The sequence below is a fragment of the Trematomus bernacchii genome, unplaced genomic scaffold (assembly GCF_902827165.1).
Source record: "Trematomus bernacchii unplaced genomic scaffold, fTreBer1.1, whole genome shotgun sequence".
Taxonomy (NCBI): domain Eukaryota; kingdom Metazoa; phylum Chordata; class Actinopteri; order Perciformes; family Nototheniidae; genus Trematomus; species Trematomus bernacchii.
In genome coordinates, this window is record NW_022987973.1 from 21,443,893 (window position 1) to 21,465,039 (window position 21,147).

Consider the following 21,147-nt stretch of genomic DNA (forward strand, 5'->3'; position numbering starts at 1 on the left):
CGTGATCCATCTCTTAAATTTGTGTCAACCACAGACCTTATTTCGAGCTATTTTCCAAAATCCTATGGAGAAATCCCATTGACTCTGAGACGAGGGAACCGGTAGTGGTAAAATGCTTCCGGGTTTTAGAACTCGTCACTGCACAACTCTGTATAGAGAGATGAGGCATGGCTCGAATGGGTGATGTTTGGTATTTTGAGCAAAACACTTCATAGACATGTTTTTTTATATATCTGTGACCTATAATATATGCCTAAAAATAGTATAATGGGAGACCTTTAAGTCACAGTTGTGAACAGAAAAATGTCAACATCTCTCGTTAATCCAGCCATGGAGGCACAGTTCTGAGCAGCTGTTCAGTTGTAACTGCCCTATAGGAATATGATGACATGAATGGTATCATACTAGTATATTCAAATAGGTGATACATCAACGTTTAGACCTGTGTTCAATTCAACTAAGATACGCAGACTGTGAAGGGCAACAACACACCATTTTGAATCCCGAATATTAAGGAATATTTAGATTATTAATGGATTTACCATTCTATACTAAGGAAGAGGATTAGAAAATTATTTGAAATCTGACCAAAAGTTGTCTTTTGTTCGGAGCAAAAAGTCAGAATTTAGACTTTAATCTCTTCACTTTCATGATGTCGAAGTTGTGTCACCTTTAACTTTGGAGTAGCTGCTGGGCTGTGATTGGAGGAGGGCGTGTTCACTGCAAGAATACAATGCTCAGGTGGAGAGAAAGAGAGGGAAAGAGAGAGAGAAAGAGAGTGAGAGACACACACACACACACACACACACACACACACACACACACACACACACACACACACACACACACACACAGAGAAAAGCACTGCGCTCACACAGCCAGTGACGGTGGACTGGTGGAGCACTGCTGTTGTCTCTCTGCGCTCTTTATCTGGCTTTTTCCGCCACACATTGGACCTGGTTGGACTGAGAGGAAGAAGCAGCCGCTGGAGCTAACTGCGGAGAAAGTAGTCCGGTGCAGGACTGGGCAAAACTGAGATCACCTGCTGGGGCGTAAAGGCGACACACTCTCCAAGGACACAATTAATGGAATAACGTGCAGTACCCATGTGAATAAAAACTTTCTTAAAGAAGAAACAGGAACTTAGTGCCAGAGAAAACGTAAGTGCACCTTCAGCAGAAGATGCGCAATACCTTTTGTTCTGCGTGTCCCGAAAGACAAAACTGATCTGATGTGTTTTGGGAACTAACAGCTGTTTGGATGGACAAGCTTTGCAGCTGAAGAAACAAAGTTATTTTAAAGTTTCTCTTTGAAAAAAAAAGCAAAAGCGTAATAATCTCCAGGAGACAGTGGGATATGGATGGTGTTGCTTCTGAAATCCGTGAGTCGCAGCCTGCAGCTGGGATGCACAGCGCATCTGAGCCGCGACGTTTCACACCATAATGCGGCATCAAAACTGCACCTGACAACGAATGTCACAGACCTTAAACCACTCCAAACGGATCTAATATGTCCTCACTATTGAAGAGGTAAGACACTGTAGGCTAGTTGTTGGCTGCCTGCACAAAGGATCGCATGAGATGTGAGTGAGGGTGATTTATAAGAGAGGAGTTCAGCTTTGATGGGAGGTGATAAATTCCAGAGACACGTTGATTTTTCCTTTTTTCTTACTGGAGACTGTTTGTACTGTGAGTTGCATTTTAGGGGGGAAATATGTGGTGGCTTTAAATATTTACTTTGAGTTTTTTTCTTGCAAGGAGCTGCAAAGCCTTGAACATTTTGTTGCAGTACAGTGCAGGATTGGAGGTGATACATTCCAGGGACAGATGAGGTTTTTTCCAGATTGGAAGCAGTTTGTTTTATAGTTAATTTAATCTAAAGAACTGCAGGCCTGTGGTGGGTTGTAAAAAGTTAGAGTGACATTTGTAACATGTCATATTGGGCTGCCCCTCTTGATTAATCGACTAATTGGTTGTTTTGGTCGTTAAGTCGTTCTGTCTTGTTTCAAATCACTTCCAAGAAGAGCTTTGATTACCACAAGATTTAAGTGGTTGCTTTTGCTTCATTCTTTGTGGAGAAACTCAGTTTTACCAGTCTCTGAATGAATCAAGCAATCCTTAAATTGATAACATTGTGTGAGTGTTTGTTGACAAATAATTTATTTTGTTGAAGACAGCCCTATATGCATTATTTGACTCCAAACTTGACTTGGAACAGTTTGGATAATCCTCTGGTGGCCTGTGGTGTGTGAAGGTTTCTCTGGGGGCAGAAGTCATATCCATTCTGCTGTGAGCTGCTTCCTGCCAGCGGGTGAGGTAATCCTCCTGCCATACAGTATCTGTGATATTACGACTCCTGGCTCTACATTCCACCCATCCTGCGCCCACTACCTTTATCTCCCAAATGTCACCAGCTATAAATACCCTGCTCATATTTGATCTAATCCCATCCCTGCTACAGAACACAAACATGGGGGGACTGCAGAAGGTCTGGATCCGTATTTAAACGGAAGTTTTAAAAAATATGTTAAAACCCTAAATTCACCCTGACCATGTGTTTACCTCTATCTTGTGGATTACTCCTCTTAACGGAAACAATACAAGCTGACATTCCTGTACTCTACACCTAAGATGTAAAAGTGTGATATTCCTTCTTATGGGCTGCAGCTGCATGTGTTGGAATACATATGTACGCTGTCTGTCAGCCTGACTGGTCTGCAGAACAGACGATGGCAAGACAAAGATTTGGCTTTTCTGTCTCTGATAACACTTTGGAGGAACGTTTATTTAGGAAGAGCCCATCAGCCCCTGAGCTGATTTAATCAGTTTACCATTGAACACTGAGTAAATAGCTTCAAAACGAGGACTCTACAGGCGCTTTTCCACTGCAGGACCTAGCACGGCTTAGCACATCTTAGTTTGGCCTTGGTAGGCCAGGCTCACTTTAAGCTGCGTTTCCATTACAGTTTAGTAACTGGGGTAGTTACTATAGTAACGCAGCCAGTGTAGGCAGGGCGATCGGCTGTTCGGCGGGCGGAGCGACGCTGTGTTTTTCATTTAATTTCAAACCTTTATTTATCCAGGTGCAGTGGCGGCTGGTGGAAAATATTTTAGGTGGGGCTGTGGAAATGGTGATCAAACAATACTAGGGGGGTCCGGGGGGATGCTCCCCCGGTAATTTTTTTTGAGAAAAGACCCCCTAAATTATGACTTCTGGTGATGTTAGAGGGGGGGGGGGAAGGACAATTTGAGGCTTAAAAATATGAGAAGACTGATCAATACCTCCATAACTTCAGTGTGGTTAGCTATGAATCTTCCAAAACTTCCAAACACCTTGTCCTGGACATAGTTTCTACAGCATAAACTGTGCAATAGTACAGTAGGCCCACACAAACTGCAGAACACCGGGGCTTTGGGAACACTCAAAATTACTTAAAATGATTTAATTCCCATTTAACCTGTTAAGGGGCTTTTTTCCCCCGTTTTTTTTCTCACGAAACTGTGTCTCAGGGCTTCTTAAAATGTAATAAACTATTCATGTGTCCTACTCAGAGGAAACGCAGCTAACTGATGATATGAACCATGTTTACCGAAACAAAACACAAGTCTCACAAGAAGCGTCTAAATGAGCCCTGAGCGAAGAAATGCTCTGGGTATAAATCAATCGATATACTTATCGGATATGCACAAACAAATATAAGTATCATCACTGAGCGATCAGAACTTGCGACAGGGGAAGCAAATACAGACATCACACGACGTAGCTTTAGGTAGCAAAACACGGAGATATGCTCACCTTTTGCAGAATAACAATTCTGATCAAAAACGAGAAAAATGCAGCTGAAGGTTAATCCATAGGTTAATCCAATGTGTCTGTCACTTTGAAAAATTATTGATGATCCATAATTCAATTTTTATGTAAAAAACTGAGTTTTCATTAGCTGCTAATGGTAGCTTCCAGAGTGTATGACAGCTTCCTGTTTTGTCTCCTTGGATACGAGTCCAAACAACTCACAGACTGCACCGGGCGCTGACCTAGGAGCCCTGTGACCATCAGATTTGACGACGCTGATTGGCTGAAATTATGTTTCGGCGGCATAGTTTAAAGATAGCAACAGTTGGCTTCTGCTGCACTTGCTGCACTCTCGTCTGGGCTCTGTGCATAGCGCCCAGACGAGAGGGAGTAATGATACACGGGCAAGGCCAGGCAGGAAACATGTGACTTATCAGTAACTTTAGACATCGTAACACAATTTTAAACGAGATTTTATTGTAGATTATACATTTTACTGATACCAATTATATAATATTTACCTTGTTTATTAAAAATAAAAATAAAAATAAAAAATATATTTTTTAAATATATATATATAAAAAAAAAAATGTATGTGGGAAGAGGGGGGGCGGCGCCCCTAGGGGCCGGCCGCCACTGTCCAGGTGTATCCCATTGAGATCATTGATCTCTTTTTCAAGGGAGACCTGCTCAAGTAGGTTCCACATGAAACATAAAAACATAAACAGAACAACAAAAAGGACATCATACAGCATCATTACAGGGATTACAATTTACATAACTATCCACATGAACAGGTACCAACAGTTTCCGATTGAGTAGCATCCAACCGAGCTTTAAAAACATTTAGTGGCACCAGATTGCTCAGTTTCCATTTCATTTGCAGACTGTTCCAAGACAGGAGCTGCGCATCTAAATGCTATCTTCCCTAAGACAGTCCTAGCAGTTGGCACATTTAATAAAACCACAGCATCCGATCTCAGGCAGTAGCCACTTACAATTCGCCGTGAGATCAGGGAGCAGATGTAGGATGGAAGTTTCCCTAACATGGCTTTGTATATAAAAATGTACCAGTGACTGAGCCTCCGTACAGTTAGTGAAGGCAGACCAGCCCTTGCATACAGGGTACAGTGATGGGTTAATGCTTTACAGTTTGTCACAAATCTCAGTGCACTGTGATACGCAGCAACTTGACCAGGCAATTGGCAGGTGCATTCATATAGACCAGATCACCATAGTCCAGCACAGGTAAAAAGGTCACAGTGACTAGCCTTTTCCTGGCCTCAAGCGAGAAACAGGACTTGTTCCTGTAGAAGAAACCTAGCCTAACCCTCAGTTTTTTAAGCAGGTTATTGACATGACGTTTAAAAGTGAGACAGTCATCAAGCCAGATACCAAGGTATTTGTAACAGGTAACCACTTCAAGTTTTATTCCTTGCGTAGTTACAGTGGCGTTTTTATATGTACAAAAGTGGTGGGGCACAAAAAACGTAGATGTCTATATATAAGCTTCTGCAGTGACGTGCAGTGAGGTTCATGGCTGGTGAGGCACTGGCACTGACTCTTCAGGTTTACAAATATTATATTTTGACCTAAACCAAAATATAATATTATTTTCAAAAGCTTTTTTTGTCTGATGCTTCGATTAATTTTAAACAGACAGTTCAACAAAAGGATACCCAAAAAATGTAATTTTATCATTTAAATATTGAATTGTTCTCTCTTAGTAAGATCCCATTTTCAATCAAATTGCGGTCTTACCTTGACTTGAAGATGAAGTCCATTTGCCTATCCTTCTGGACAAAAATGTCTATAACTTTTTTGTAAAAGTCCTCCTTATGTTCTTGTAGTTTCAAAAGTCTATCATAAATCTAATCCATAGATTTATGATAAAAAAATTATAAAAGTAGGGTAGACATGTGGATGTTATCCGGCTGATCAAAACGTGCATTTATCTAACAGGTACGTTTCCCACAGATCTTATTTCCAGCTATTTTCTAAAATCCTCTGGAGAAATCTCATTGCTTTTTTGTCGAGGGAAGCCATGCGCAGCTTACTTCCTGGTTTTAGGACGCGTCACTGCAGCTCTCTCGTCTCCTCTTCACACACCACACTTTTCGCGGCACACGTACTTACAGCCAATCAGCTCTGAATGATTTGAGATGACGTATGGTGGGGATGGTAGCTCCATGCCCCTCTGGTCATTATTTTTTTGCCACACACATTTCATTACAAAATACTCTGAGCATGTGCAGTGTAGTTTTTACAGTCACCGTTGACTTCACAGCGAGAGGGAGGGGCATAATCAGGTTTTGTCCCACATGGCTCTAAACAGCTCAATAGGCACACACTGTGACTGTAGACACACTAATTAGAAGAACACAGACTAAAACAGCAATGTACAGACGAATCAGATGATTAAACATGATCTTAAAATATATTTTATATATTTTTTTATTTATTTTTTTGCATTTTTGTAATCATTATTTGTAATACTTTCTGCTGACACTAGGTGGGGCTGTGCCCCACCTGCCCCTAATGACCAGTCGCCACTGCGTAGTTACAATATCTAAAACAGGCTCTGGTGTCTTTTTAGCTTTTGAAAAGAGCATTACCTTGGTTTTCTCAACATTTAAAAGAAGCTTAAGCTCAGCGAGCTGAGTCTGAATAATGTTAAAAACAGCTTGCAATTCAACAACAGCCTCCTTAATGGAGGGACCTGCACAGTACATAACGGTATCGTCCGCATAAAAATGTAAGGTTGCTCCATCGACATTTTCACCTAAACTATTGATGTAGATGGAGAATAAAAGTGGACCTAACACAGAACCTTGAGGAACACCATTAGTAATGTTTAACCACTCAGAAGACAGCCCATCAAAATGAACACATTGGGACCTTTCAGAGAGGTAGTTCACAAACCACCCCACTGCATGGCTGGATATGCCAATACTGAGTAGCCTCTGCTTTAAGATGCGATGATCGACGGTATCAAACGCTTTGGAAAGGTCAATAAATAGAGCTGCACAACTCTGCTTATTATCTAAAATACTCGCCACATCATTCACCACTTTCATTGTGGCAGTGATGGTGCTATGTTGCTTTCTGAAGCCTGACTGATGTTTAGACAGGATGTCATTTGTACATAAAAACACCTTTGCCTGTTCACTCACTAGGCGTTCAAGAACCTTAGCCAGAACTGACAATTTAGAGATGGGCCTATAATTATTTAATAAAGTGGCCTCCCCACCTTTTAGTAGAGGCAGGACATACGCTGACTTCCACCATTTTGGAATTGTGTTTGTGCTGAGGGAGAGGTTAAAAAGAGTAGTGAGAGGTGGAGCAATAAAATCTGCAGCTATCTTTAAAAAGAAAGGTTCTACGTTGTCCGGGCCAACCGGTTTCTTAGGATCTAACTTGGTTAAAGCTTCACGAACAACATCAACAGTAAAAGGAGTAAAACTAAAAGGGTTTTCCAAAACACGTTTTTCAGTCACAGACTGTGGTGTTCACAGAAGCAGAGTTAGTGACAGAATCAAACAGAGAGCCACAGGACACAAAATGTTCATTAAAACAATTTAACTAAAACTGCTGTGACGTCATGTTCAATGCGAACCACAAAACCAAACATCAGCCGTTAGCTGTTAGCACTCAGAGCTCACAGCTCCTCATATCTGTTCAGAAACTAGACACAAGTTAAAGAAGTACAAACCACAGACTGTCTGTGTCATGGCGAATACAGTCGCTGGTTTATTTATGTCTGTAGGCCGTTGTTGTGAGTGTGGACGGAGCATATACGTTAGCTTAGCCTGATCGATCCGATCTCCATTCAGAAAACACGCATTTTAAAAGGTTTTTCGCCTGCCGTCTGTCTGCAGACTTGTCAAAGCATTAATTCATGTTTTTTACTAACGGGTATCAGTATGTTGTGACTTCGGCATCATTTTGAAACGTGTATTACAATTAAATCACGGTAAAATATGTTCATTTTGTTGTAGTTGTAGCCCCCTTGCCAGCGATTCTCTCTGACCATTCAGCAGTCGAGTGTTTACGTCACTAGTTTAGCATATTCAGCCCGGTTGTTGGCCCGGTAAGAACCTCGATTTTGGAGGGCCAGAAAAAAGGTGAAAAAGTAGCCCTGAGTGGAAAAGCAAAAAAAAGCCCGGCCCGCTTAAACCGTGCTCCGTGCTGCAGTGGAAAAGCGCCATCATTTGGTGCTACATGCTATGATGTCACTCTTTCCTGCAGGCTGGAATTTCAATGCTATTCTTCACTGTAGATGTAGAGCGCAAGAGAAGGATCAGTATATATTCAAAGTGACTTTTCGTAAACTAATTGGATTTTTATATCAAACATGCCTAAAAGTTACCCCAGCTTTCAGATTTTTTTCGGGTGGTACATTTTTGTACTGAAAAGACAATTTTCTACAGATGTGCTGTCACAGATTGAAACGGGTCATAAGGTTCAGTCACTTGGTATTGTGTTGCTCTAAGTACTACAATTTCCATCAGCCACATGGACAATTACTAAATACATCATTGTTTCTTCTCCAAAAAACATTTTTGCATATTTGCTGAATTCACCCGAAATGAGAATGAATTTGAAAGCAAACTGATTGTAACTGCTGAAACTTTTATCAGATTTCAAGTCCAGGCTTCAGCTTGTGCTTGTCCAAGTGCCCTAATTGTCGGCCACTTATAGTTGTCTAATGGCGCGTTTCCACTACAGCGCGGAGCACGGTTTAAGAGGGCTGTGACGTCAGCGGCCCGTCTTTGGTTGCGTTTCCACTTGGCCTAGTACCGGCCGGCGGGTCCTAATTCACAGTTTTTCTGGCCTCATAAAATCGTGGGTCTAGGGCCAGAGACAACGAGGCTGAGTCGGGCTGAGTATGCTAAACTAGAGAGAGCATCGCTGGCAAGGGGGCTACAACTACAACAAGATGGACATATTTGACCGTGATTTAATTGTAATACACGTTTCAAAATGATGCCGAAGTAACAACATACTGATACCGGTTAGTAAAAACCATGAATTAATGCTTTGACAAGTCTGCAGACAGACGGCAGGCGAAAAACCTTTTAAAATGCGTGTTTTCTAAATGGAGATTGGCTAAGCTAACGCAGTATATGCTCCGACCGTCCACACTCACAACAACGGCCTATACAGACATAAATAAAGCAGCGACTGTATTCGCCATGACACAGGCAGTCTGTGGTTTGTACTTGTTTAACTTTTGTCTAGTTTCTGAACATATATGAGGAGCTGTGAGCTCTCAGTGCTAACGGCTGTGTTGTTTTTCTGGGGTTCTCATTGAAGATGACGTCACGGCTCCGCCTACACTGCGTTACTATAGATACTACCCCAGTTCCTAAACTGTAATGGAAATGCGCCATAAAGTGAGCCAGTCCTAACGAGGCCTAGCCATACCGAGCGGGGCCGAGCGAGGCCGTGTAGTGGAAACGCGCCATAATTAAAAGCAAAAGTGCTGGATTACACTATTTTCTTTGTTGTTGAAATATTGTGCAGTTTTGTCATTTCGGGTACAACATTGTACTTTAAGGTTATTTGTGTCTTACACAAAGATTACTCTAATTTACCTACATACTGGTCAAGAGTACTGCCCCAGCTACACAAAGGAAACAATTCAAGATTCCTGATGTATCCATGTACTGAATTTAATTTAGCTGCCTCAGATTAAGGGTCCTGGATCCCTTTAAATCAACAGGTGCACTAGATTTACCTTAGTGTTCACACCCCAGAAAGAATATAGTCAACAATCCAGACATACATTTGTAAACAAAGCCACATAAACTCTTGTTACCCTAACGTTCTTATTCCAAAGCAAAGAGATATATTTTAATAACATTAAAGTATTCTCCTCATGTCGTGTCCAACTAGATCATTCTGCTCAGCTAAATACTGTTTCATGGTTTCTTTGAACCAAGTTCTGTACACCTTGCCATGCTTTATGTCAGAGAAAATAATGAAGTCAGACGGTTTCAAGGTTCAGTCAGATAAGAGTTTACTGCTCTGTGTTTCTGTCTCTCTGATTGAACTTGATGAAAAGCCTGTTCCATCTCCATGGTTTGCTTCCAAGCAGGATTAGGGTTGTAGTTTTTCCACCGTTAGTGTGTTTTAATGTCTGTCAGCAGGATGATTTCAAACCCTGTTAAGAATTTCCGTGAAACTTGATAGACAAGTCGGCTTTGCTCCAAGGAACAATTGATTCCGATTTTGTGGTGATCCAGATCTGGGACTTCTGCCACTGGTTCATTAGTGTTTCTTTAACTATAATTATCAAAAAGATGGAGAACTTATGCTTATTATAATGTCTGGGCAAAGAGGTTGACGAGGAGTTCATTTATCAGATTTACATCAGGCTTCATTGTTGACATGCACCTGCTGGAAGTGATACATTTGCTCTTTATTGTTCAAGATTTTGGCGTTTATGCTTATTGTTCATGATGTTTTTCTGTCATTTTGGTCACAATATTGCTTGCGTGCATCTCTGCATGTTCCCCATGCTGCTACCATGACTGTAGATGACCTGGAAGGCTCTGCCTCAGTCAAAGTGGCTGTGAAAAGATAATCCCATAATCCCTGAGGTATGATGGTGTACCAAGTTTGTTCTCCCTGTCGTGGAAGGAGCGAGTTAAGTGCAGCGAAGCGCAGTGAAGGGAAGGGACCAAAGTTGTAGCAAGAGACTGAGTCTAGACTTTTGGGCAACAACAAAACCAACAAAACGACTGTCTGTCTATTGTTTAGTCATTTACTGGAACACGTGGGGTGTTTGGTCCCAAGCTGTTATCATACACTGTTTGTAGCTAAAGGCATACCTAGGAAAGGTAATTACATTGTAATTCAAATATATCGGACAAAACCCATTTTCATGTTTGTAATCCACGGAACTGAAAAGCAGAGAGCTTGAAGAGGAATCCGAGTGGGAGTAGGATGGGGTGGATGGGAGGGTCCAGTACATAAGACTTTTTCCTATGGGACTGTTGCTTGTGTCTCGTGTGTAACCAGAATTTATTCATACTTAACTTCTGTACTAAAAGTAAGACCTCTTATTTTAACGTGAACATTGAACTAATTGTCACAACACTTTCCTCTTCCATAGTTATTTTTACTTAAACGTTTACTTATTTGTCATGTGACGACGCCATTACTACTTCATCCAAACTTTGACTCATTTGTCAATCAGCTAAATGTTGGTTAAGATTCTGTAGTAATCTGTTTCACGTAAATTCGCCACTTCGTAGAAAACATTACCAAAACTTGCTGGACATTTGAATCATGTAAAAATAGGATTCACTTTTATAAGTCCACATAAACATTGGTAAACTATTTGATTTCTTTTCGCTTAAATGGTTCACAATGTCTCTTCAACCGAAACATCTGCTGAGACACAAAGACACTCCACTTGTGTTCAAAGAGTCTCATTTTGTCAATGCGTGCTGACCGAGGCCACTGAGGGTCCGATTGTTGCCGCCTCATTCATAGTCAAACCAGGTCCCGGGCTCAGAGCTGACCACAGAGCCTCGTCCCTGAACATCTGTTAAGGGTTGTGTCAATTCATTCAGCAGCGTGCTCCATATAACCCTCAGACCCTCCACCAGGCTCGCCCAAACACTGGGTGGGTCACAGCTAAATCTCCAGGGGGGTCAAAGGTTAAGACCGGCCCCTAGTTGGAAGACGTATTGCTTTTACAAACTTAGTGGGTGTGCAGACAATTGTAAAAAGCAAAGGGCACCATACAGAAGCACTTAGATCCCACACAAAGAAACTGAAGGAGCAGAGATCCTCAGTCAGGTGTCTCCTGTGTTGACTCGACTCAAAACAGGTCAAAGGACACATTCTCACCTGCAATGCTCTCTCAACCTGTGCACACTAATAGCCTCCATCTAATTGCTGGATAACATCGTGGAGCTGTTGTTTATTTATGCAGGGTGGGATGCTAAGAGCTACCTGTCTGTCAGGGTGTGTTCAAGCAAAGGTTTGTGAGTTCAGTCGTTAGAGGAATTATCAATGAGGGTGGGGAGATTTATTTTTGACCTCTGTCTCTGAGGCTGGGTGGCAACAAACACTTATCTTGACTATCGCACTTTGTACAAGTGTCAATGAAGGGAATTTTATTGCGAATCTTCATGTTGGACTTTGGTTATACCAAAACCATAGTTTTTAATAGTGTTGACCAAAGTTGCCAATCTTATACGTCTAAATTACGTTTAAAAAAAAAAAAGAATCATAATCTGCATCAAAATACAGAATGGATGTGCTGTCGTATAGCTCAATTGGTAATTTTCTGATGCCCCAGAAAATCTTTATAAAATAAAAATATACAATGTATAGGTATTCATTGGATTGATGGGCAATTAATGCATCACTTTGGAGCAGTTCATTTAGGAAGATAGCAAAATTGTTTAAAGAAACATTTAAAAAAATCAGCATTCAATTATTCTTATCCTTTCTTTTCAATTGACACATTTTTTCTCACGACTAAATGTGATTTATTGTAATTTTTATTATGGTATATTGAGTTGTGGTGTGTGTGTGTGTGTGTGTGTGTGTGTGTGTGTTGTGTGTGTGTGTGTGTGTGTGTGTGTGTGTGTGTGTGTTGTGTGTGTGTGTGTGTGTGGGTGTGTGTGTGTGTGATGTGGTGTGTGTGTGTGTGTGTGTGAGTGTGTGTGTGTGTGTGTGTGTGTGTGTGTGTGTGTGTGTGTGTGTGTGTGTGTGTGTGTGTGTGTGTGTGTGTGTGTGTGTGTGTTGTGTGGTGTGTGTGTGTGTGGGTGGTGTGTGTGTAGTGTGTGTATGTGTGTCCTTGTGTGTGGTGTGTGCTGTGTGTGTGTGGTGCTGTGTGTGTGTGTATGTGTGTGTGTGTGTGTGTGTGTTGTGTGTGTGTGTGTGTGTGTGTTGGGTGTGTGTGTGTGTGTGTGTGTGTGTGTGTGTGTGTGTGGGTGTGTGTGTGTGTATGTGTGTGTGTGTGTGTTGTGTGTGTGTGTGTGTGTGTGCGTGTAAGTGTGTGTGTGTGTGTGCTGTCGCTTTTATATTGTATCAGCTAATCAAGATGTCAGCAAATTGTGGAAATTGCCAATCGACAGTTCCCAGAGCCCAATCTTTTGTTGCCAATATCTCGCTTTGACAGTTAAATGTAAAAGTAATCAAGTAATCAATACTTAGCAGAATAGAAAAAAATGACATTTTAGTAGCTGGAATCAGACAAAGTTTACAAATTGTTTATATAATTTTTTCCCCCGATTAATCAAAATGTAGAAGATGATAAACAGAACAGGAAAATAAGGATTTAGTGTTCAATTCTTAGGCTTTAATTTTGAGCAAGAATATAAAAGTTGCAGTTTTTATATATATATTCATAAATGATCGATCATTTATTAATTGAAAAGTATAAACAAAGGAGCAATCTTTCTATTTGCTGTACCGCCAAGTTCAGAAAAAAGCGAATTGGCTTGCCTTCTAATTATTTGTTTAATGATAAGAGCAGTCTAGCGTTGTTGGTGTCGGGTGGGGCCTGTGTGTTTTTTCTTACTCCTCGGACTAATGTCTGTCAAAACAAACAAGTGGTCTCATATTGATTAGAGCCATTTCCCCCTCCCTGCCCGGGGGCTCTTCACTAATGTGCTGCTATAGCCTTAATGAGTGCAGGAGGAGGCGGACTGACCCCTGTGCCCTCTGTAAGGGCCCCTGTGGAGAAGGGGCCAACCTGCATGACCGGGGCTGCTGTCTTTTCATGTTCAAACACTGAAGCCAAAGATCAAGTGAAAGTGAGAGGAATGACTTCATCTGTGCGGATTGCTTTATTCAAGGTCCTTCTTTTGTATCACTTTGTTCCATGATATCTCCACACTGCTCATCCGCATTGATGTCTAAAACAAACTAATAACAGGACTTTTGTGCATCACCAAACGTTCATCTTTTAGTTTTATCAAAATAAGTATAAAGTTAAAATAGCTGTAAAAACAACAATGACATATTATCAGTATTATTTTTTTTACATTTGATATATATTCTATAGAAGATACTGAGCAACACTTCACTTGAAGGCATCTGTCTGTCCACTCGACAAATAAAAGTCCTAAATGTAATCCATTTTAGCTCCACCAACTCCAAATGGCCTATTTGTCTCTTTAGCTGCTAAATGCACCATGTTCACCAGCTGTTTTTACTGTGTCCGTCTGTTGTGATGGTTTTATCCACATTTCTCATTGGCGGAAGTGACTACATGATGTGTTACCTACAAAAAAAAAACGGATAAAAACAGCATTGCTCAATTATCAAGTAGATAATTGGAATGCATTTTTATTGTGTAAAACTGTTTCACCTTCCTTTATCATCGGGGACATTTTCTAAAAGAAATCATGGTTTTAGTTTTACATAACAACTGAATTACCATTGTTTTTCATTTACTCCAGCGTAATTAGAAACTGAACCAGCAGACTAAACATCTAGTCTGGTGATACACTTAATTATGTTCTCATACAAGTTGTTCCCTGTAATATAAATGTCCCCAGATATTTAATACACGATGGGCTGCTTTTGAAAATGGTCAGGGGTCAGGAGGTAAGACAACTACATTTTCCATTTAGACATCCAACTGAGATGCAGGAAGTAAAATAAAGTCTTTGTGATAAAACCTCTTACATCCATCTTGATTTACGAGGCCAATACCCTTTTTCGGTCAGTCTGACCTTCCTTGTTCCCTGATATGAATTCCCCCATGTAAGGCCAGGCTTGGAGCCGAGGTCGCTGAAGGGAAGGGCCGCTCAGCCAAGTGTGGGGGAGATGTGTATCGTTTAATTGGACAGGGCAACTACTGACCTGGGACGGAGCCAAAAGCTCTGAAGCAGCTCACGGCCCAGGGCAGATAAAAGAGAAAGAACAGACACAGAAAGAGATAAATGACAGACAGTCTGGAAGCTGATGGAGGAGGTGGCAGAAAGGGTTAGAGGGAAAAAATAAAGAAAAGATGAAGTTGCTATATGCAACCAGTCTTCGATATTTTTCTTGTCTTAATAAACATGACATGCTTCATCACAAAACAGACAGTTAAAAGTATGACACACTGCGGCTGTCAGCAGTGCCAGGAAGCAATCAAAGAGAAGGGCTTTCCAGGAATCACCAACACTTCTCAGGAAAGGTGCGTTTTGATGAATCAGAGGGAGAAAAAGACAGAGAGTCAAAGTGTGTTAGCCCGGAGGTGAAAGAAGGAGGCAGCTGTTAGAACAGACACAACAGACACTTAACACAAGAGTCAGAGGTCTTATCTGGAAGCACCTCAGAAGTGGCTTGGTACTGTTGCCTATAGTTGTTTTTTGACTCATTTTATTTTACTAAAATATCCTTCTTATAGTCTCAAAATTAACCCAGTGTGGTCGTCAATCATGTATGAGGCAATTCAGGAATGTCCCAGGCTAATCTAAAAGGTCAGTATCATTTCCTAAATAAGATCAAGGCAACTCACATTCTTTGTTTTAGTGCTATACAGATCTCTGGATAGCACATTTAGTGAGTGTGCCTGAGTGCATAAATCCACCCTTTAACACCCTCTTGTTGGTGGTTTAGTTATAACAGAGTCATCGGGCAGCCACACTTTGTTCAACCCCTGAGAACTTTATTTTCAAAACTTTCTGTGAAAGTTCCTGACCTTGGCTCCTGCCCCAGGGGTCCGCAGCAGTGTGGAAACTTATTTGTGTATATTTTTGAATGACCTGAAGACCTCTACTGAATAGTGAGTCGTGTCTCTCCTGTCTGTTTCCTTCTTATCTCCTGCTCAAAAAACGTCTGCTAAAACAACGACTGCATCTTCCCTTCTGTGCAGAGATGGCAAAGGTACATATATCCTTTACTCAAGTAGAAGTACAGATACTCATGTTTAAAAATACTTTTAGAAGTACTGACTAAACTTCTTTACTCAAGTAAAATTATAGAAGTATGGGCTTCGAAATGTACTTAAAGGTCCCCTATTATACTATTTTTCATACATTTATTATAGGTCTAAGATATATACAAAACATGGCTCTGAAGTGTTTGGCTCCAAACACCAAACAGATCATTGCAGCATCCCATAATCCCCTCTGTTTCAGCCCTGTTTCAAAAGTGCTGATTCTCTGTCTGTTACCTTAGGCCCCACTCACACGGGAACGTTTGCGTTTATGCACAGTATGCGTATTCAAAAAAGTCTTCCGTTCACATGCATTCATTTCATTTAACGTGTCTGTTCAAAGGAGGCCGCTGGAAACGCTGTAGTACATATGCCGGGACTGTAAGTGGCGCTGTAACTTCCGCCAAAATACACCAAAAGCCGCGAAGAAGAGCAGCCCGAGCAGCCCCGCCGCAATGTTGCCATGGCTACCCTTCTGTTTATGCCCCGCGGTGTATTTAGCAACATGTAGTTCATGTAATTCTCCATGTCCACTTGTTGCTGATGGTTGTGGTAGAGGAGCTGTAGATTTTGCACTAATATCTGTAGCATGGTCAGTAGCAGTAGCACTAGCAGTAGCTACTGACAGGAGGAAGTGTGTGTGGCGATTGCTGGTATTCAGCGGGATATAGTAATTTCCTCAGCATATGGATAAATGCAACGGGGAAGTTAACTGAAAGAAACCGGATCTGTGGATATTGCATCGACCGACCAAGAAGCACGTCTCTGTGGAGAGGACGCGCTCAGAAAGAGAGATATTCTCTACAAACACCGGGTGAGATCGCACCTTTGTCAATATAATGGATCAATGCATGAAATCTGACTCTGTTTATTTTGTTTAAGGAGTATATTGGGCGTTAACAATTCTGGTTTGCCTTTTATAATATTATTTCATTCAAGAACCCCTTGTGCGTTTAATTAACACAGCTATTTTTGATAGTTGCTACAGCAGTGAGCGGGAGAGGTGGGGAGAGGCGGGGAGAGGTGGGGCTATCGCTATTTTTTCAGGAAATATTCGTATAGAGGTGATTACACGGACTCGGTTGACCCCCCAGAGCGTTTCGTTTGCAAATCTATCCACCTTGGGACCCGTTATCGTTTGTGGGGTCAGTTTCTATCGGCCTCGTGTAAATAATAGGGCTATACGCACGCGAAACTATGCAGATACAAGCAGTTTTCTCCTCGTGTAAACGGCGCCTTAGATGAAAATAAGGTGCCACTCCCCACGCCCCTCAGATGCCCCTTTCACACCAACGCGTTTTCAGCGCCGGCTCGGAGCTAGAGCCTGAAAAGTACCAGTTTTTCCTCTTCACACCGCAGCGGCGCCGCCTCTTATCTCCGGAATCCAGTTTGTTTCCAGCTCCAAACATTTTTCGGTCTAGAACAGGGGTGGGGAACCTTTTTCCTCTCAAGGGCCATTTCAAATTTTTCAACATCCTCCGAGGGCCGTACAAATTATTGACCTCTGCTTAAAAATACAAAAATCACAGCCCATTCATTTGGCCTTTCTTTCATGCTGTGCAAAGAAAGAGCAACCTCTTAATCCAGATATCTTACCATGACTCGCGTATGCATTCACGTGCACGGTTGTGGCATGACCACCAAAACAGAAAGATATGGACACAAGATGTGTGCAAATGTATTTAGTTTCCTATCCATGTGGACATGATTTAAGTGGGGGGGACCTAACCTCCTCTAGGGGGGTCCGGGGGGCATGCTCCCCCGGGATGATTTTTTTTTAAATGTTGAAGTTAACAGCATCAATCTGGTGCACTTTGAGAGCAACATTAGGAGATCTATGGATACATCTCTCAACACCCATATGAAACAGAACTGTAAGCAGATTTCTTTTTCTTTATGGATATTTTACAAATCACTCCCCTTTCAAACTGTATTCTTGTTTATTAATAACAACTTTTTTTTACTGTCATATAGTATTTGATACCTGTTTACTTCATTCTCTTATTTTTTTATAACTATAATGATCATATAAAGATGTGCCTTTACCTCACTGGTTGTAGAAAAAGCTTCTTATATTCGTTAGCATAGCTAGCTAACCAGATGCTAATAACAAAGTTATTGACTGTATGATCAGTATGACAGATGAACAGATCGCCACTGGGCTTACAACTAAAGACACAGCCACGCAAAAACTGCGGCATGTGTACGGCTCCTTATGGGTACTGCAATTTTTGGAAGTGCCGGAGCGACGTTCTGGTGCTCTACGTTAGAACTGCACCCCTGGCTGCGTCTCAGGTCGACTATTTTCATTTCCTCAGTCGTCGGTCCTCAGTATCACCGGAAGTTGATTTGTCTGCGCCATCTTGAGTAGCGTCCCATGGCTCTTATTTCTGCCGGAGGACCGAGGATCAAGGATCGAGGATCGAGGAGCGATAATGGAGGAGCGATAACCGAGGAACCACCAGACCATCCTCCGGTGAAATCCTCAGATACTTGCTCCGCCCCCTTACTGTGTATCTCTCACTGATTGGACGATGCAGCGCATGCACTGATCTGATGCTTCTTGACATGAGAGCAGTTTCCCAGCGGAGTGAAGAAAATACATGAAACTCACGAGAGTCACTCCTCAGTTTATACTGTGTTTTGTTTCAATTAATGCATCATTCAGTTACATATATGTGATATATCTGAACAACAAAGTGGTCAAAAATCATTTTATTTATTTATTTATGTTTATTGGAAACATTTTCATGATCGCTTTTTCATTTTACATTTTCATTTATTGTCATTTCCATTCAGTCAGTCATTAAGTGCTATTTAACATGTTAATTTGCTACATATCCACACAAACAAACAAAGTGTGCAATCCAATGAATGTTAATCTAACTGGGTTTTGATAGATAACATATCTCTTTTTCTTCTCTGAATTATTTTATTTCTATTGTACACTCTAATCAATATTAATCCAACTATTGTTCGTTTATACATTTTAAGAATGGCGTTTATCTTTTTTGAGAATGAGTTCTTATTTTATTTAATGTATTTGGGTCTACAACAGATGATACAAATGTTTGTGTCAGTAAATGTGTACTAACAGAGGCGGGGGTGTTTGTGAAAATAACGGGGACAGAGCTGCTGTCAGACGATCAGCTGTGCGGCGTCATCACAAACGGACGTCTTCACGTGACGCTCCGGAGGAAAGGACGTCCCATTGCTCTTAAAACTCATTTCCCTGCTTCTCGTGGTTTCCTTGCGTCTCTCCATGCTTCCCTGGTGGGAGGGACTAAACACAGGGAAACGACGCAAGTGAGGGACGCAAGGATTCCATTTAATCGACCTGAGACGCAGCCCCAGTCAGACGAGACAGATACCACGTGATGACACGTTAGGATCGTGTTGTGTTCAAGGACCCTGTCCTTGGCCAGGAAAAACAGGCATTCGCTTGTTTAATTTTTTTGCGGTCTAGATTTCTTTAATTATTTTCTTTTTTGCGTGTGTTTATAAATTACCTCGAGGGCCGTACCAAATGGTCTCGCGGGCCGTATACGGCAGGGGGCCGGAGGTTCCCCACACCTGGTCTAGAAGCAAGACTCCGGAGCTAAGAGGCGGCGTCGCTTACGTCTCTCTACGTCGAGGCGTGCAGGAAACTAAACCCGAACATGGGTCGACTGAAGAGTCTCGTCATGCCTGCCTACAAGCAGTAGCGCTGAGCAAAGTGACTAGAAGGCAACCACACACTTATAAAAAAAACACACTTTATAAAGTCAGGCAACACTAACCAGGCTTCGTGTGATTCTGTTTATTTGTACCTTACTTTGACCATCCGTTCGCTGTTATTGATCATTGTGGAGAGCAGGCAGACGTTTTGTTTGTTATTATAGCAGCTATCGGATGGAATCAATACATGGGCTGCACAGGTTGCCATGTCCGACTATCACAAGTAGAATCATAATGAAAAATACGCCAGTAAAAAGTGCCTGTAGAAAACGGCTTAGCAAGTAGTCAGTTTAGCTTCGGTTGCTATGCTAACATCACCCATGTTATACCAGAGAAACTTTCATAACAGCGTTGTGATGCCAAACAGCGTCAATTCAGACTGACACACATTCACTTAAGGGGAACTGGGGGTATCAGCTGCTTGTGTGACAGTCAGACAGTGAATACTTTAGAGCCGTGTGAGCTAACCCGGAGCTAACGGGAGAATACACTCGTGGAAGAGCAGCCAGCACTGCAGCGGTCGGTAAATGCCGCTGAAACACATTAATAAACAATGAACCACGGCACTCTGGAGAAAAGTATAAGGTTGGAGAAGTCGTTATTTTATTTAATCTGGCTTCGTATGATTAAAAGCAACACGATCATCGACCCGACGCAGTCCCCGGTTGTTGTTGTTGTGATATTTGGTTAAAAAGAACGCAGTGGTGCTCTAGGAGGAGATAAGGTGGGGCGGGGGGGTTATATATAAATGGATCAGGACAAAAAGTGAGCGAATATCTTTTCCTGAAACTTTCAGAATCTCTTTACACAGAGGGGACACATGTTTATGTATAAAAGACATGAAAAAGTGGATTTTGCATAATAGGTGACCTTTAAGTAAAAAGTACCCATAACTACCAACTGTTTTAAAGAGTAACTGACCTCACTTTATATCTATTATATCAATAGAACAATAATGTCATTGTTAGCTAATGAATGTTTCGATGCGGCAAAATGACAAAGTTCTCATTGGTCCCTCTTCTTTAGAGAAGACCAGGAAATGATTGATACATCATTACATGGATTTGTACTCCACTACTTCCCACCTTTGCTTCTGTGTTTGTGCATCTTGTATATATGATCTGTAAAACAGCGAGGGTGATGCCCCCCACTGACTGACATTGTGTTTCTCTCTCTGTCTGCAGGAAGCTGACTCTGTGCCAGGCCCTGACCTTCGTCCTGCTGCTGGTCGCTCCCCTCTGCCTGTCGTCCCCTCAGAGCGTAAGTACGACCCGCCGTCGTCAACACGATTCACTGCGTGGCCCTGCTCTCTTTTCAACAGCTCTCACTGTATCAACCCTGGGTTGATCATCAACTACAGCTCCCTTCTATTGACGGAACTCTACAAAGTGAAAGCTTTTTAATCAGCCAATCTCAATTAAGCACCGTTAAGCACATGTTTCCATTAGAAACACCGATTATTTATATGTTTATCTATACGATTCATTAATAACAGGCCTAATATTTTTGCGATGGATCAATGGTTCAGCCAGACAGATTACATATTTGGAATGGCTCACATGTCGGAATTCTTTTTCGAAAATATCTACATTAGCTTGTTTTTGTCCAAATGATCAAACTTAGTACATTATTAAATATTCTGTGGCCGATGTCCTTTACAACTTGTGACAAATATTTCTGCTTAATGTTCGTCAACTTGTGTTTTTACAAATCAATTCAGTCACGGCCATGATGGCTTT

The 21,147-nt window shown here is 41.6% G+C and overlaps 1 protein-coding gene across 1 annotated transcript in view; it reads left to right on the forward strand.

Annotated features, from left to right (window-relative positions):
- The first annotated feature begins 807 nt into the window (after positions 1 to 807).
- Positions 808 to 21,147, forward strand: part of adamtsl5 (ADAMTS like 5) — a 45,812-nt gene continuing 25,472 nt past the window's right edge. The window contains exons 1-2 of the mRNA XM_034116900.1: positions 808 to 1,529; positions 20,593 to 20,668. Coding sequence (XP_033972791.1) covers positions 1,510 to 1,529; positions 20,593 to 20,668 — 96 coding nt within the window. The 5' untranslated portion in view covers positions 808 to 1,509. The remainder of the gene's footprint in view (positions 1,530 to 20,592; positions 20,669 to 21,147) is intronic.